Source organism: Dendrobates tinctorius, unplaced genomic scaffold (genome assembly GCF_039654945.1).
Source record: "Dendrobates tinctorius isolate UK_male_01 unplaced genomic scaffold, ASM3965494v1 ptg000324l, whole genome shotgun sequence".
Classification (NCBI taxonomy): Eukaryota; Metazoa; Chordata; class Amphibia; order Anura; family Dendrobatidae; genus Dendrobates; species Dendrobates tinctorius.
In genome coordinates, this window is record NW_027361991.1 from 1,302,156 (window position 1) to 1,321,945 (window position 19,790).

Here is a 19,790-nt window from a genome sequence, read left to right on the forward strand (position 1 = left end):
TGGCGAGCCTCGTTCCGGAACGCCATTCATGGTCTGGACCTTTCTTGTAGTGAGGAGTTAGATCTCCTAGTAAAGTGGCTCGGAAGTGAGTCGGTTGAACGTGCCAAAAGACTGAGAGGCATTGATGTAAAGCATCCCTGCACAGGTCTACGTAAAGTGTGGGAAAGACAAGATGAATGCTATGGGACAGTATGTCATAGAGAATGCTTTATATAAAAGACTTAATGATTTTCCTAAGATAGGACCTAAAGGTTATCACAAGCTTAGAGATTTGAGTGATTTATTGATAGAGTTACAGATTGCCCAGGAGGAAGGAGATTTGCCCGGATTGGCATTTTTAGACACGGCACCCTCAAACCATTCCAACAAAATCTGAACTCCAATATGGCGATCCTTCCCATCTGAGCTTTGCACTGTGCTTCAAAAGTAATTTTGGACCACATATGGGTCACTGGCGTAGTAAGGAAAAATTATGTAACAAATTGTATGGTTCATTTTCTCTTATCATTTCTGAAAATTTAAAACGGGGCCAAATCAACATTTTAGTGGAAAAAAATGGTAACTTTCCATTTACTAAGCCCAATGTTATACAATTATGTTAATCGCCTGAGGGTTAAAAATGCTCACTACACCACTAGGTGATTTCCACAAGAAGTATAGTTTTCCAAATGTACAGTATCCATTTTAGGACATGATCATATATCAAAATCAAACATCAGAAATACTCTGTCTGATACCTGATTCTCATACCTGATACCTGATGTCTGATACCTGATACCTGAGAATCAGGTATCAGACAGAGTATTTCTGATGTTTGATTTTGATATATGATCATGTCCTAAAATGGACACTGTACAAATGGATTCACCTGTGTTTTTTGTTGCTGTTTTGGCATGTTAGGGATGCTTTAAATATGACATGACATCCGCAATTTATTCCAGCCAAAATTGTGCTACAGAAATCAATTGACACTACTTCCTTTACTAGCCTTGCCGTGTTCCCAAACAGTAGTTTTCCACTACAAATTGGGTATTAGCATACTCTGAAGAAATTGCACCACAAATTTTATAATCCATTTTATGATCCATTTTCTCTTGTTGCCCTTGTGAAAATGAAAACTTTGGGGCAAAACTACAGGTGCTTGTGACAAAATTAGAATATCATCAAAAAGTTAATTTATTTCAGTTCTTCAATACAAAAAGTGAATCTCCTATATTATATACAGTCATTACACACAGAGTGATCTATTTCACGTGTTTATTTCTGGTAATGTTGATGACTATGGCTTACAGCCAATGAAAACCCAAAAGTCATTATCTCAGTAAATTAGAATACTTTATAACACCAGCTTGAAAAATGATTTTAAAATCCAAAATGTTGGTCTACTGAAATGTATGATCAGTAAATGCCCTCAGTACTTGGTCGGGGCTCCTTATGCATCAATTACTGCATCAATGTGGCGTGGCATGGAGGCGATCAGCCTGTGGCACTGCTGAGGGGTTATGGAAGCCCAGGTTGCTTTGATAGCAGCCTTCAGCTCGTCTGCATTGTTGGGTCTGCTGTCTGTCCTCTTCCTCTTGACAATACCCCATAGATTCTCTATGGGGTTAAGGTCAGGCGATTTTGCTGCCATTCAAGCACAGTCATACTGTTGTTTGTACACCAGGTATTGGTACTTCTGGCAGTGTGGACAGGGGCCAAGTCCTGCTGGAGAATGACATTTACATCTCCCAAAAAGCTTGTCAGCAGAGGTAAGCATGAAGTGCTCTAAAATATCCTGGTAGACGGCTGCGCTGACTTTGGTCTTGATAAAACACTGAGGACCTACACCAGCAGATGACATGGCTCCCCAAACCATCACTGATTGTGGAGACTTCACACTAGACCTCCAGCAGCTTGGATTGTGGCCGCTCCACTCTTCCTCCAGACTCTGGGACCTTAATTTCCAAGGTCTAGTGTGAAGTTTCCATAAGGGTGCTTCTACTCAATACTGAGCAAAGGGTCTGAATACTTATGACCATGTGATATACCAGTTTTTCTTTCTTAATAAATTTGCAAAAGTTTCTACATTTCTGTTTTTTTCAGTCAAGATGGGGTGCAGAGTGTACATTAATGAAAAAAATAACTTTTTTGAATTTACCAAAAGGCTGCAATGAAGCAAAGAGTGAAAAATTTAAAGAGGTCTGAATACTTCCCGTACCCACTGTATATACTGTGAAGCGCTGAGGTGTTAATAAACTTCTTGAATGTGGTTTTGAGCACTTTGAGGGGTGCAGTTTTTAGAATAGTGTCACTATTGAGTATTTTCTGTCATATATGCCTCTCCATGTGATGTGGTTTCCTAATCCCTTATTCAGATGTACATAACTTGACAAATGGTACATGACAATAGTATTTGACAAATGGAAAGGTTTTAACACTAGAGGTTAGGACTGTGTCGGATAGGGTCACCATGACATCGTTGAATGGTTTGTTCCTTTCTTTTATCAAAATTATGTTAACTAATTACTCTATATTATTTTCATGCACTGATACTATTTATTTACGTCAGGGTAATTGCTTGTTATGTTTTTAGCTTGGGTTTTGTCAGTCTCTAGGAGAGCTATAGCACACACTATCTCTGGATGGTTCAGCTCCTGAAAGAAGGGGAATGGCGCAGTCAAATTCCCCATCAGGAGGCAATGTCTTGGCCCTCTGCTAAGAGATGTCTGCAAAGTCCTGATAAAAGGCAGACAGATTGGAAGTGACAGAGACAGTAGAGTTTCACAGAAGATGGTTGAGATAGAGCATTGAGGCAAATATAAAATAATGATAATCTCTACTGTGACCTCTTTTTAGATACCAATCAATGACTTGGAGCATGTAGTCACAGTCATACAGGTTAGCTTTAGAGGTGCACATATAGAAACAAAAGGAATTATCAGCCTTTCGGACAGAGTTAAATCCATCAGGTTCTCTGCAGTTCTGAAATCAATGAACTCAAATTCCGTAAACACAGAGGACCCGAAGGACGCAGACATAGGGATGAGGAAGAATCTTTTTAATCTAGAATGAAGTTAACTCCAACACAATCCTTCTTTGTTCATCTAGGGTCTGAAATTTCTTTGTTTGGGCTTCAGTTTTGAACAATATATTCGAGAATGATCCCATTTACCACAATGTAAACCAAGTCCTCCAGTAGGGTGACTGGATCTTACACCAATGATATTCACTTATTTTCATGGTTTCCAGTATGGCCGTTCTGGTGGAAGATGTTGAAGACACACTGGAATGCTGGAGTGAACCTAAAACTTTTTTCTTGACCTTTTTTAAAATATAAAATCACTTAGGTGGCAAGAGAAATTAAATAATCAGGGTAAGAGAGAGAATTTTTACAGTGAATTTGTCAGATTTGTTTGGATAGGCAGAAGATAGCAAGAGGAGTGAAATTTTTCCTGGGCAATTCAGCTAACAGAGTCTGGGACTGACTGCCATAATATCCCACAGTGAAAATTCTTTGCTTCAGCTGCAATATGGAATCAGTGACTGAGTGGACCCAACCTGGTTTGTCGAATACTCCACTAAAGGAAGAGAGGAAGGGAGGATAGAGAATTCATCGTATGATTGTCCTGCTCCCATAATAGTACAGTCCATGCCGAATCATCTCCAGATAACAAGGAGAAAAATGTATGACACTATTGACCTTTCAAAAAAACTGGTTAGGGCAAAGATTAAAGTGTATGGTACTTTGGTCTGCATGGCTTCGGCAAGCCTTAAAATCTCCACCAAAATGAGCAGGAATAGGTAAATGTGGAAATATTCTCCAAGCAGAATGTGTTACAGAGATGTAAGTGAAGCCACAGGATTCTGAGACCGTGTCCATATAAGCTGACCAGCTTAGACAAACTCCCATTAGTTCACAGCAAATAGCAATACCAATCCAGATAAATCCTCTGTATACAAAGACAATGGTGCTATTGTTATTGCAGATCTGAATCCGTTGTCTCTGGGTAATTTTTTAGGCTTACCTGTTGAGGTGGATTCTCGAAGCAGCAGGTTAAAGTGGACACAAGGACCAAGGGCTTTGGCACAGCAGACTGGAAGGCATGTGAAGTAATGATAGATAACAGACTAGGCTGGACAGCAGACAAACAACTAAAATAGGTTCTGTAAGCCACAGAACCAGGAATACAGATGAAGAGGAAAAGCTCTAATGCAGAATGTTGGTAGGTAGCAGAATCCACAACAGTCTGTAAGGGAATGTGAACAGTCTCTAATAATAATAATAGTTTGTGATGCTTACTGCAAATGATGTGTGTGTGGGGAAGGTGACTTGACGGACGGACTTGACCGAAGGGAGAAGGGATGGTTTGTGCACTGTAGATGGACGTTTATAATAATAGAAGGGAAACAGCTGGGGGAAAGTGGAATAGGAGTGCAGTACCTAGATTGGACCACAAGATGGCAGGGGGAGCGTGAGAACAGGACTTGTCAGCAGCTTAGGGCTACGAAACCGCTTAGTCATGGGGGGCGGGGAGATAGGAAACCAGGAGGGAAATTCCCGAGGAAGGGGATAAATAGGACAGGGTTCCAGACTAGGACTATTCCCGGGAAGAGCTCAGGAGGAGAAGACTCAGTACGGAAGACTGACAGCGGTGGTGTGCTCGACCAGGGGACTGACAGGAAGAGACAGTCAGGGGGGTGGCCCCTGACACAAAGAACCGCAGGACAGATGAGGCCCCGGGGGTACTGATTGGATGACGACCTCGGACAGGTGAAGCGCTGGCGGTAGATAGGTCTAGGGCAGCCCCAGCGAAAGATCCGTGAGGAGCGTCACTACGACAGAAGGAAAGGTGAAGGTACCCGGGCCTGAATACGAAGAGCTGTAAAGGAGCTGCGGTGTATGGCTACGGTCGTCAGGAGGTCGGCCAATAAACTCAGACCTGTTACAAGCAAAATCTGCCTCCGTCTGTTGTCTGTGCCATCTGTGCGCGGTAAGCAGTGGACCACCCCCCAATCCTGGCCCTTACCACATGTGAACCAGGAGGTCACAGAAGCAGCACATACAATAGTTGTGGAATCTACAGAAGATCACAATGTATTGTGCACTGACTCTAACAACAGTTTGTGATGCCTATAGCAAGCAATAGGTAACCAGGAGGTCAGAGAGCCGCACATACAATTAGTATAAGTCAAAAGAGTCTGAAGAAATAATGGCAACAGATGAAAATAGATGGTAGCAATCTCCAAACAAGTGACTACAGAATACTTCACAGTCTTAATTCTCAGGCACAGGGGTGTGTCCAAGTGGGACATAAAAGGCCTTAGAAGATGATCATAGAGGAACACTAGGTCACTTTTAAGACCTGATGTGGATCATAGCAAAGAGCAGTAGCTATAGCCTTGTTACCAACCAGGCTTCGATACCGATGCTAGCTTGTGTCGGCTGTCTGTCCTGACCTTCTGCTTGCCTAGTAGTCTGAGTAAGCGCCATATACTCTTGACCTTAGCTCACCCAATACACTTCTCATTCCCATTTATAATTCCATGACATATAAAAAAAGACATGCTTGCATTTCACAGTATCTGAACAGCTTAATGTTGAGAAATATCTTAAGATAAAATGTAATAAAGTGACTACTACATTACAGCAAGATAGCAGGGCTGTAATGTGTTATCTCTCTGTGCAGAAAGCTCCAAGAACTAAAAGAGATAAGAGATTTATTGGAAATATCATTGTCGAATTAAGGTCAGAGAATGTTGTCTCTTAATATAACGAATTAGGATGTGTTAATGTCACACTTCTATTAGCCGCAGCAAACAATAAAGACTTAAGGCCCCTATACATTTAGCGATGCACCAGCGATCCCGACCACGATGCGACCTGGTCAGGATCGCTGGTGCATCGCTAAATGGTCGCTAGTGAGCTGCCACACAGGCAGATCTCACAGCGATGCAGCAGCGATACAGCGGTCGTTACTTACCTGTCAGACGAGGTGATCCTGATGTCCTCCCTTCCGCGTCCACGCGTTGCTCGTCGGCACCAGCAGGAAGCCCAGCAGGAAGCGCCCGACGAGAAATGGAGCTGCGCGATCTCACGAGATCAGCGACAGACAGCGGGGGAGCCGGTCGGAGGCAAGTATCACACATAGCGATAGCGCTGCTGCCTCACCAAATCGGTGATGCTTTAGCGATATTGCTAGCGATCTCGCTTTGTGTAAAACCCCCTTTACTCTAAGTAGGAGCCCTGTATCTTTTCATTCTACAAGGAACATGAAGGACAATGCCCAACTTCAGCTTATCCAAGTATTAATAGGAGTTTTATAAAAAAGGAGAGCCATAGGAGTTTTTAAAAATCACACACAAAATCTTTATTACACACTAGAGACAATAAAAAAAATACATAAAAAGTGCAAAATAAGGACACCAATTGGTGGCACTCAGCACTATATCAATCAGGATTATCACATACCAGTGTATGGTTGAACAAGTAAGAAAAGCCCTATCAATTTAGCGCCCTTCCTTTAAAAACCCCCACCTCCCACGTGGAATTTTCAACAATTTCAATATTGATTCATTGCAACTCTCTTCCTCTTAAATTTTGCACTGTTGCCTTGATAGGGTTATCAGGTCAGGCCATAAAAAACACACCACATTAGAATGTACAACCATCATGTAAATGCATATTAATGTAAACAAGGGTCATCTTACCAGGTGCTGTGGCACAACACAAAACCAGTGCACAACCCCAACGCGCGTTTTGTTGCTATTTTTCCATGCTTTCTCAAGGGGAGGTGTTTTAAACCTTCCTAAGAAGACATTTTGTAGCAATGGTAACTGGTCACGTGTCAGTCATATGACCGGACGTTGATTGTATTTGAATGATGCATGTGCCCGGCTGCACTGCACCCACGGGACCCGGCCAGGTCCTCAAGCGCACACGAACAGCACAGCGGTTGCCATAGCTCCCAGTCGCGCGCCAAGGATGCCAGGTGGCTGGATCAGGGAGGGCAGGGGCGGGAGGCAAGTGGGCGCACGCGCACTACAACCGAAATAGCACTAAGAAGTTCAGATAATCACCAAGGTCATGGTAATACATAGAAGATGGAGCAAAATATTAATTATTCAATCCGCCAAGGTTACCAGTGAAAGTATTATCCATCATTATTTTATCCACATTAGTATATTCCTCCACATATCTACAAAGTCATAATTTGAGTAATGGATCTTCTTAATTCCACTGAGCACATTCTTTAATTGATACCATGAAACAGATGGATCAAATGGTTCAATTGTAGGAACCCAATATAGCGCAAGAAACTGTGAATAAAATACAAACAGTATTAAAAACAACACAAACATCAGTTAAAAATACCTCAGGAAGGGAACACTAATTTCTATAACATGATCTTTTTACAAAGGAGCAAAATTCAAGGACTCATTCAAGCCATCCAGTTTTACCATTCCCAAAGTCACAATCCATTTAAGTTCACGTCTGGCCAGGAGCTGTTTGATATTACCTCCTCTTATGCCAGTGTGAACTGTGTCTAGCCGTCTAGCCCTCTTACCATGAACCCTTTGGGGTCACAATTATGGACAGAGGTAAAATGTCTGGGGGTAGTCTTTAATTCTGATACATCAGCGACCGTCTTTGTCGCGCCAATGTCCCACACATGCTCCTTCACCCTCACTCTTAATTCCCTCAAAGTAAGCTACACGTAAGCTGCATGTTGCATAGTATGTACCATTTGTGACACCGCAAGAGATGTACTCCCTAATCGGAAATTGTTTGTTACTATCAGCAGAGTGAAAGGAGGTACATTGGCGCTGGCAAAACAGTGGCCGCAGGTGTAGCACACCCTCAAGGGTCCCCTTGATCCAAAAGGATTAGTGGTTGGTGCAGTATAATGACTTCTAATCAATAGGTGTTTAAGATTTTTTGACCTACGTGGGGTCATGAGTGGATGGTCAGCCAGATATGGTCCCAGAAAGGGTTTGGTGCTCAATATGGGCCAATGTCTTATTAGGATGGCTCTCATGTTGTCTCATTCATGGTTGAATACAGAAATAAAATGGATTGTCTCATCACCCTTCACTTTCTTTATATTCTGGTGCAAAAGGTGATTCTTTGGAATATATTTAGCTCTGTTATACCTATATCGAACACCCCATTTGATGCAGCCATGTTGTTCAAATTGTATCTTGAGATCACTGGCTTGTTTCTCAAATCTCTTGTCGGTGGAACATACAGTGGGGAAAAAAAGTATTTAGTCAGTCAGCAATAGTGCAAGTTCCACCACTTAAAAAGATGAGAGGCGTCTGTAATTTACATCATAGGTAGACCTCAACTATGGGAGACAAACTGAGAAAAAAAAATCCAGAAAAATCACATTGTCTGTTTTTTTTTCATTTTATTTGCATATTATGGTGGAAAATAAGTATTTGGTCAGAAACAAAATTTCATCTCAATACTTTGTGATATATCCTTTGTTGGCAATGACAGAGGTCAAACGTTTTCTGTAAGTCTTCACAAGGTTGCCACACACTGTTGTTGGTATGTTGGTCCATTCCTCCATGCAGATCTCCTCTAGAGCAGTGATGTTTTTGGCTTTTCGCTTGGCAACACGGACTTTCAACTCCCTCCAAAGTTTTTCTATAGGGTTGAGATCTGGAGACTGGCTAGGCCACTCCAGGACCTTGAAATGCTTCTTACGAAGCCACTCCTTCATTGCCCTGGCGGTGTGCTTTGGATCATTGTCATGTTGAAAGACCCAGCCACGTTTCATCTTCAATGCCCTTGCTGATGGAAGGAGGTTTGCACTCAAAATCTCACGATACATGGCCCCATTCATTCTTTCATGTACCCGGATCAGTTGTCCTGGCCCCTTTGCAGAGAAACAGCCCCAAAGCATGATGTTTCTACCACCATGCTTTACAGTAGGTATGGTGTTTGATGGATGCAACTCAGTATTCTTTTTCCTCCAAACACGACAAGTTGTGTTTCTACCAAACAGTTCCAGTTTGGTTTCATCAGACCATAGGACATTCTCCCAAAACTCCTCTGGATCATCCAAATGCTCTCTAGCAAACTTCAGACGGGCCCGGACATGTACAGGCTTAAGCAGTGGGACACGTCTGGCACTGCAGGATCTGAGTCCATGGTGGCGTAGTGTGTTACTTATGGTAGGCCTTGTTACATTGGTCCCAGCTCTCTGCAGTTCATTCACTAGGTCCCCCCGCGTGGTTCTGGGATTTTTGCTCACCGTTCTTGTGATCATTCTGACCCCACGGGGTGGGATTTTGCGTGGAGCACCAGATCGAGGGAGATTATCAGTGGTCTTGCATGTCTTCCATTTTCTAATTATTGCTCCCACAGTTGATTTCTTCACTCCAAGCTGGTTGGCTATTGCAGATTCAGTCTTCCCAGCCTGGTGCAGGGCTACAATTTTGTTTCTGGTGTCCTTTGACAGCTCTTTGGTCTTCACCATAGTGGAGTTTGGAGTCAGACTGTTTGAGGGTGTGCACAGGTGTCTTTTTATACTGATAACAAGTTTAAACAGGTGCCATTACTACAGGTAATGAGTGGAGGAAAGAGGAGACTCTTAAAGAAGAAGTTACAGGTCTGTGAGAGCCAGAAATCTTGATTGCTTGTTTCTGACCAAATACTTATTTTCCACCATAATATGCAAATAAAATGAAAAAAAAACAGACAATGTGATTTTCTGGATTTTTTTTTCTCAGTTTGTCTCCCATAGTTGAGGTCTACCTACGATGTAAATTACAGATGCCTCTCATCTTTTTAAGTGGTGGAATTTGCACTATTGCTGACTGACTAAATACTTTTTTTCCCCACTGTATCTGCCTCATCCTCAGCAACTGTCCGACTGGGATGGCCTTAATGGTGGCTTGGCTGTGTGCTGATTTTGCATGGATTAAAGCATTAACTGCGGTCGTTTTACGAAAGACATCAGTCTGGATAGACGAAATGCCGTCTACCTCCAAGCTCATATCCAAAAAATCAATCTTATGACAATCATACCAGTTTTATGTTGTAGGAATTTAAATTCAACACAGCCATAAAATCCTTGAGCTGCAGTACTGTTCCGCACCAAAAAACCCCCAATATCATCTATATAACGTAGCCAACATAGCACATGGTCGGTGCCCCCCCAGCGTCTCCAAAAACCAACCTCTCCCAAAACCCCAAAAAGAGGTTAGCGTACTCAGGCGCGCAAGCCATACCCTTAAAAGTAAAAAAATATGTGTCAGAAGTTCATACTGCAGCAGCTCGAGGATAACCTCACACAATGGGCCGTCCAATTCGGAGGTCCCGAGACAGAAGCGGACCGCCCGCAAACCGTCGGTGTGATCGATGCAGGTATACAGCGTCTCAAACGTCTACTGTCACCAATAATGTCCCTGTCTCCACAAAGACACCATCAACCATGGTTTCGACGTCCATCGTGTGCTTGACAACTGATGGTAAAGTTCTCACCAGTGGTTTAAGGTAAAAATCAATGAATTTACATGTATGGTCACACAGACCCCCTCCATTGCAGACACGATTGGACGTCCTGGTGAGTTGATGGCGTCCTTGTGTATTTTTGGGAGCAGTCAATACATCAAAATTAGTCCATATAAGGAGTACACTGGCACGTTATAATGCAAATCAGAAAAACAAGAAGTATCGGACTTAAATTGTATACTTAGCCGAACTAAAGAGACCCAGCAAAATTAATGTTAGATCTAATAATTTTATCTGATAATATTAAAATACATTAAAAATGCCAACATGCCCAACGGGAGGCTTCTATGAATGCCATTCAAAACCATCAATATAAAGATGTCTTTCTGGTAAATAAATTCAATGAAAGTAAAGTTTTCACAAGACTAAATCACAGACGTAGCAGTTTCTGACACAATCTTAATATACTGCTATTGTACCAGTAGAAAAAATACAGCATAATACTGTGCCCACAATTACATCATAAATATGTAAATATCTATCATCATGGATATGTTATCCTAAGGACGATATATAATTTAGCCGAATAGCCTCAAGAAAGAACGAATAAAGTACTGATTTACCTCATGTAAGCAAGAGTCTGCAATGGTGAATGGCAAAAAAGGATGCAAACCCCAAATTTTCATTTAGGCCTGAAGGACTCATGGTGCCTAAGCGATAAATCCATTGGCTTTCCTTTTTGACCAGGGATTTGCTTAAATCCCCGCCCCTGAAACCTAGAAGTGACGTTGTTCCTCGGCTGCACAGATCAACGCATGCGCCACGTATGTCTAAAGGGTAAGTTTAGAGACGGATTATTCCCCTATTGTGAGTCACGACTTCTCATTGGTGCTCTGGGGTATTTAACATCACAACACTCTCATCTCTGACACGCCCTCGGAAGAAGTTATTGTGACACACGCGTTGGGGTGGAGGAGGTCACTCCTAAGTTATATATCTTCCTTAGGATACCGAAATCATTCCCCAACATCCGTACCACCGCCAGAGCCAGTACATCCAGACTATAAGACGCACCTCCTATTTTCCTCCATATTTTGGGAGGAATAAAGTGCGCCTTATAGTCCAAAAAATATGGTATATTCTTGTACACAGGGGCAGTATTATAATAGTTATATTCTTGTACATAGGGGCAATATTATAGTAGTTATATTCTTGTACATAGGGGCAGTATTATAGTAGTTATATTCTTGTACATAGGGGCAGTATTATAGTAGTTATTTTCTTGTACATAGGGAGCAGTATTATAATAGTTATATTCTTGTACATAGGGGCAATATTATAGTAGTTATATTCTTGTACATAGGGGCAATATTATAGTAGCTATATTCTTGTACATAGGGGCAGTATTATAGTAGTTATATTCTTGTACATAGGGACAGTATTATAGTAGTTATATTCTTGTACATAGGGGGCAGTATTATAGTAGTTATATTCTTGTACATAGGAGCAGTATTATAGTAGTTATATTCTTGTACATAGGGACAGTATTATAGTAGTTATATTCTTGTACATAGAGGGCAGTATTATAGTAGTTATATTCTTGTACATAGGGGGCAGTATTATAGTAGCTATATATTCTTGTACATAGGGGCAGTATTACAGTAGTTATATTCTTGTACATAGGGGCAATATTATAGTAGCTATATTCTTGTACATAGGGGCAGTATTATAATAGTTATATTCTTGTACATAGGGGCAGTATTATAGTAGTTATATTCTTGTACAAAGGAACAGTATTATAGTAGTTATATTCTTGTACATAGGAGGCAGTATTATAGTAGTTATATTCTTGTACATAGGGGGCAGTATTATAGTAGTTGTATTCTTGTACATAGGGGCAGTATTATAGTATTTATACTCTTGTAAATAGGGGCAGTCTTATAGTAGTTATATTCTTGTACATAGGGGCAATATTATAGTAGCTATATTCTTGTACATAGGGGCAGTATTATAGTAGTTATATTCTTGTACATAGGGGGCAGTATTATAGTAGTTATATTCTTGTACATAGAGGGCAGTGTTATATTAGTTATATTCTTGTACATAGGGGCAGTATTATAGTAGTTATATTCTTGTACATAGGGACAGTATTATAGTAGTTATATTCTTGTACATAGAGGGCAGTATTATAGTAGTTATATTCTTGTACATAGGGACAGTATTATAGTAGTTATATTCTTGTACATAGAGGGCAGTATTATAGTAGTTATATTCTTGTACATAGGGACAGTATTATAGTAGTTATATTCTTGTACATAGAGGGCAGTGTTATAGTAGTTATATTCTTGTACATAGGGGCAGTATTATAGTAGTTATATTCTTGTACATAGGAGCAGTATTATAGTAGTCATATTCTTGTACATAGAGGGCAGTATTATAGTAGTTGTATTCTTGTACATAGGGGGCAGTATTATAGTTGTTATATTCTTGTACATAGGAGCAGTATTATAGTAGTTATATTCTTGTACATAGGGGCAGTATTATAGTAGTTATATTCTTGTAGATAGAGGCAGTATTATAGTAGTTATATTCTTGTACATAGGGACAGTATTATAGTAGTTATATTCTTGTACATAGAGGCAATATTATAGTAGTTATATTCTTGTACATAGGGGCAGTATTATAGTAGTTATACTCTTGTACATAGGGGCAGTATTATAGTAGTTATATTCTTGTACATAGAGGCAGTATTATAGTAGTTATATTCTTGTACATAGGGGCAGTATTATAGTAGTTATATTCTTGTACATAGGGGCAGTATTATAGTAGTTATATACTTGCACATAGGGGGCAGTATTATAGTAGTTATATTCTTGTACATAGGGGCAGTATTATAGTAGTTATATTAGAATCATAGAATCGTAGAGTTGGAAGGGACCTCCTGGGCCATCTGGTCCAACCCCCTGCTCAAAGCAGGATTCGCTAAATCATCCCAGTCAGATGTCTGTCCAGCCTCTGTTTGAAGACTTCCATTGAAGGAGAACTCACCACTTCTCGTGGCAGCCTGTTCCACTCATTGATCACTCTAACTGTCAAAAAGTTTTTTCTAATATCTAATCTGTGTCTCTTCCCATTCAGTTTCATCCCATTGCTTCTAGTCTTTCCTTGTGCAAATGAGAATAAAGTTGATCCTTCTACAATGTGACAGCCCTTTAGATATTTGTAGACAGCTATTAAGTCTCCTCTCAGTCTTCTCTTTTGCAAACTAAACATTCCCAAATCCTGCAACCTTTCCTCATAAGACAGGGTTTGCAGACCGGTCACCATTCTGGTCGCTCTTTTCTGATTCTTGTACATAGGGGAAGTATTATAGTAGTTATTTGTTATATTCTTGTTCATAGGGGGCAGTATTATAGTAGTTATATTCTTGTACATAGGAGGCAGTATTATAGTAGTTATATTCTTGTACATAGGGGGCAGTATTATAGTAGTTATATTCCTGTACATTCATAGCTGGACTATGATATTAGTTATACTCTTGTACATAGGGACCGTATTAAAGTTAAATTGCCCTTCACACAGCAGAGAACTTGAGAAAATACAGATATTTTGCTTAGTTCAGATAATATTGTAAATTTAATAATTATTGATAAAATAAAGTCGCATGTTCTGCTCTGCTGCATCTTTAAGATTTATTTGAGGCAAATTTAGAGACTGCAATGATTCATCACCAGCCTTGATAAATAAGGCATTTACGCAGTAATATTTTTTATTGATTAGTTCACTTGTCAGTTGTTCTATAGACATTTTCTCCATGTGTGGTCAATGCAAATTTTTAGGATTATTCCTTTGTGCATTGAACTGTCATATCCAGGCTCAAGTTTCAACAAGTTAAGGTAAGAAAACTCTTCTTGCTTTATGTTTTCTGCTGTAATTAGATCTGTTCAAACAAGACTGGACAGAAGTGATTTGACCAAGGTCAGGGTTAGAAAATAGTTCCACCCATGGTTTCATTGGCGCTTATGTGATGCAGTTGCATAGACTTTTACTAACCATCGCTGTTTTGTTTATCAGATCATAAATAATCTTTTAATAGACGGCAATAACAATCTTTAACTGCTGTGGTTGCACATTACACAGCCAGAAATGTCTTGTGAGCTTTTTCTTCTGGATATCAGGATCTTCATGATACGTGTTCATCAATCGATTACATAGGCGTAGCATATTTCAATTTGCAATAATTAAAAGTTGTAGCCATCTGAATAAACTTGAGAACCACTTATCTTCTTGTTAAGAACCAGTAAGTGATCTGGTACATAGATTACCTACAATACATTCACAGAATCATAGAATCATAGAATCGTAGAGTTGGAAGGGACCTCCTGGGCCATCTGGTCCAACCCCCTGCTCAAAGCAGGATTCACTAAATCATCCCAGTCAGATGTCTGTCCAGCCTCTGTTTGAAGACTTCCATTGAAGGAGAACTCACCACCTCTCCTGGCAGCCTGTTCCACTCATTGATCACTCTAACTGTCAAAAAGTTTTTCCTTATATCTAATCTGTGTCTCCTCCCATTCAGTTTCATCCCATTGCTTCTAGTCTTTCCTTGTGCAAATGAGAATAAAGTTGATCCTTCTACAATGTGACAGCCCTTTAGATATTTGTAGACAGCTATTAAGTCTCCTCTCAGTCTTCTTTTTTGCTAAGGTAAATATTCCCAAATCCTGCAACCTTTCCTCATAAGACATGGTCTGCAGACCCTTCTGGTCACTCTTCTCTGAACTTGCTCCAGTTTGTTAATGTCTTTTCTAAAATGTGGCACCCAAAACTGGACACAATATTCCAGATGAGGTCTGACCAAAGAGGAGTAGAGGGAAATAATGACTTCACCTGATCTAGACTGTATGCTTTTGGTAATACATCCTAGAATTGTATTTGCTTTTTGCTGCTGCATTATACTGTTGACTCATGTTCAGTCTGTGATCTATTAGTATACCCAAGTCTTTTTCACGTGTGCTGTTGCTTAGCCCTATTCCTCCCATTCTGTATATGCTTTTTTCATTTTGTTGCCCAGATGTAGTACTTTGCATTTTTACCTGTTAAAAACTATTCTGCTAGTTGCTGCCCACTGCTCCAGTTTATTTATATCTTCTTAACTCCTCTTTCTCTCTTCTATAGTGTTGGCTATCCCTCCTAGCTTTGAGTAATCATCAAATTTAATCAGTTTACCCTCAATTCCTTCATCTAAATCAATGATAAAGATGTTGAACAATTTAGGGCCCAGAACAGAACCCTGGGGTTCCCCACTTGAGACATTCTTCCAACTGGATGTGCAGCCACTTACGACTAGAGATGAGCAACTTTGCCTTTTTTCGGGTCAAGTCGGGTTTCATGAAACCCGACTTTCTCAAAAGTCGGGTCGAACGCAATCGGCCGATTATCATGAAAAGTCGAAGGCCGACTGAAACATGAAACCCAATGCAAGTCAATGGGGAACCAAGGTCGGCAGTGAGTGGAGGACAGGAAACACACCTACAGTGCCCATTTTAATGCCAAAAACATCAATTCTTATTACTTAAGCTTGTCAACCTTAATTTACTTTATAATAATAGTTAGGCATTGAAAACTGGGGGTTATTTGGCTAAAGTAGTGGGGGGGTAGGGCTGGCTCCAGATTTTCGTGGGCCCTGGGCCAAAGAGTGTCACTGGGCTTCTTTAACACGTGCCACAATTCATGATCCTCTGATATGGCAGAGAAATAGCGGTATAGTACAATGAAAAATACTTCACCTCTTTCATCTCACGACTGATATCCATTTTAAATTCTCCAATAGCTCCAAAAACGGACAGTATATTACGCCATACAGTATTATGGCCACCGCATAGTGCGCTATACAGAGTAATGAGGCCCATATATTTCTCCATACAGAATCATTGGTCCCATATAATGTTCCATACAGTATATGATGAGCTCCACATAATGCTACAGTATATGTTGGTCCCCATGGATGAAGCTCCACTGTCTTATGGGCCCAAACAATGCTCCATATATAATGGGCCCCATTTCTAATGCTCCAGTGTATAATGGGCCCTGTAAATGCTGCTCCAGTGTCTGATGTCCACCTTTGGAATGCTCCAGTGTATGGTGGGCCTCGTATATCATTCTCCAGAGTATAGTGCTCCCCAAAAATTGCTGCCCCAAAATTGAAAACAATTAAATAAGTCTCCTCGCTAGGGAATCCCTGTACTAGTCTGGACTCCTCATCATCCCCATCTTCCATCTCACTGCACTTGGACTGTTTAGACAGAGGGCGAACAGATGTGATGTCATTGCGCTCTCTGACCAGAATATCACTGTCAGGAAACGCGGAAGACGTCACGGCGGTGGAGCAGGGAGAGGTAAGTATTTCAACTTTGCAAGTGCTGTGATCCTGAGCAAGCAGGGGGGCCCACTCGCTGGCGACGGCACTGGCACAGGGCCCCTCATAGTACACCGGTATGTCTGACGGCGGGTGTGCACCCCCACCAACAGAGCCACTTGATTGTACTATAAGGGACCCTGTGCCAGTGCTGTTGCCCAAGAGTGGGCCCACCCACCTGTCCAGGGCAACGGCACTCGCACGGGTGGGAGGGTGGGACAAAATCCTTTCAAACCCATTCATGGTTCATTTCAATGAAGGTTAGATCATCAACATTTTGGGTCGACAGACGGGTCCTTTTTTCTGTCAGGATTGATCCAGCAGCACTGAAGACTCTTTCAGATAACACACTAGCAGCAGGGCAAGCGAGATCCTGTAAGGCATATTGTGCCAATTCAGGCCAGGTGTCAAGTTTACTTGCCCAATAGTCAAAGGGGAATGACTGGTGAGGGAGAACATCGATATGGGAGGAGAAGTAGTTTGTTACCATAGTTGACAACTGCTGTCTCCTGTCACTTTCGATGCAGTATTACCAGTCGTATGAGCGGTACTTGAAAAATCAGTCCACAACATGGTCATGAAACCCCTGTGTCCAACGCCACTTCGGCTGTGTGCACCACGAACACCTCTTCGATGTTGCCCCCTACGGGTCGTGGAAGAAACATCACTGCCGCTGTGTGCTGTGAATGCCTCAAACAGTTTACCAGAGTTGCTTGTTTGTTAGCCAATATTAGCTCTAGGTTCTCCTGTGGAATGATGTTTTGGAATTTGCCTTTATAGCATGGATCCAGGATGCTGGCCAACCAGTTGTCGTCATCGTTCATCATTTTGGCAATGCGGGGGTCCCTTTTTAGGATCTGCAAGGCATAATCTGACATGTGGGCCAATGTTCCCGGTGTCAATGATGCACTGCGAGTGCTGGGTGGAGGAGCACTTTCTGGGAAATCAACATCCTTCCAGTCACGCACAAACCCTGTACCTGACCTTGCCACGCCAACATTTTTTCTTGCACCCTGAGAAGCATCCTCCTCCTCCCCTAAATAATCATCCCCAACATCCTCCTCCTCCTCTTCCTCCACCTCGTCCACAAGACTTCCCTGAGCAGACAATGGCTGACTGTCATCAAGGCTTCCCTCCTCCTCTTCCTCCTCGGCTGCAGATGCCTACTCTTTAATGTGCGTCAAAGTTTGCATGAGCAATCGCTTCTATTTCCACATGATATGGCACCACAGGTAACAGTGTGTACTTGTGAAGCATGATGTGTAAAACAGTAAACCGACGAGACACAATATTGAGGAGCTGCAAATGAAAATATGTCATGCCTAAATCATTAGAGATGAGCGACTTTGCCTTTTTTACGGTCAAGTCGGGTTTCATGAAACACGACTTTGTCAAAAGTCGAGTCGAAAGAAATCGGCCAACTATAGGGAAAAGTTGGGGTCCGACTAAAACACGAAACCCAATGCAAGTCAATGGGGAAGCAAAGTCGACAGGTAGTGGAGGACAGTAAACACACCTATAGTGCACATTTCAATGCCAACAGCATCAATTCTTATTACTTAAGCTTGTCAACCTTAATTTACTTCCTAATAATAGTTACGCATTGAAAACTGGGGGTTATTTGGCTAAAGATGTGGGGGGTAGGGCTGGCTCCAGGTTTCGTGTGCCCCGGGCCAAAGAGTGTCTTTGGGCCCCTTTAACACATACCACAATTCATGATGCTCTGATACGGCAAAGAAATAATGGTATAGTACAATGAAAAATACTTCACTTCTTACATGACATGACTGATATCTATTTTAAATTCTTCAATAGCTCAAAAAACGGACAGTATATTACTCCATACAGTATTATGACCACCACATAGTGCGCCATACAGAATAATGAGCCCCATATTTTTCTCCATACAGAATAATTGGTCCCATATAATGTTCTCTACTGTCTTATGGGCCCAAATAATGCTCTATATATAATGGGCCCCATTTCTAATGCTCCAGTGTATAATGTGCCCTGTAAATGCTGCTCCAGTGTCTGATGTCCCCCATTTGGAATTCTCCAGTATATGATGGGCCTCATGGATGATACTCCAGTGTATGATGGGCCCAAATAATGCTCCATATATAATCTGCCCTATTTAGAATGCTCCAGTATATGATGGGCCCCATGAATGCTGCTCCAATGTCTTATGGGCCCAAATAATGCTCCATATAAAATGGGCCGTATTTCTAATGCTCCAGTGTATAATGGGCCCCATAGATGCTGCTCTAGTGTCTGATCCGCCCCATTTAGAATGCTCCAGGATATGATGGACCCCATGGATGATGCTCCAGTATCTTATGGGCCCAAATAATGCTCCGTATCTAATGGGCCCCATTTCTAATGCCCCAGTGTATAATGGGCCCCGTAAATGCTGCTCCAGTGTCTGATGTCCACCTTTGGAATGCTTCAGTATATGATGGGCCTCATGGATGATGCTCCAGTGTATAATGGGCTGAAATAATGCTCCATATATAATCTGCCCCATTTACAATGCTCCAGTATATGACGGGCCCATGGATGATGCTCCAGTGTCTTATGGGCTCAAATAATGCTCCATATATAATGGGCCCCATTTCTAATGCTCCAGTGTATAATGGGCCCCGTAAATGCTGCTCTAGTGTCTGATGTCCCCCATTTGGAATGCTCCAGTATATGATGGGCCAAATGGATGATGCTCCAGTGTATGATGGGCCCCATATCTCATTCTCCAGTGTATAGTGCTCCCCAAAAATTGCTCACAACCTTTAAAAAGTTAAATACCTCTCCTCGCTGGGCACTGCTCTACTATGGACTCCTCAGCGTCAACATCTTCTAGCTCTCTGCACTTGGACTGTTTAAGCAGAGGGCATACAGACGTGATGTCATTGCGTTCTCTAACCTGAATGTCAC

The 19,790-nt window shown here is 41.5% G+C and overlaps 1 protein-coding gene across 1 annotated transcript in view; it reads left to right on the plus strand.

Annotated features, from left to right (window-relative positions):
• Positions 1–19,790, plus strand: part of LOC141074124 (uncharacterized) — a 156,832-nt gene that overhangs the window by 17,498 nt on the left and 119,544 nt on the right. Inside the window, exon 5 of the mRNA XM_073561656.1 lies at positions 5,670–5,728. Coding sequence (XP_073417757.1) covers positions 5,670–5,728 — 59 coding nt within the window. The remainder of the gene's footprint in view (positions 1–5,669; positions 5,729–19,790) is intronic.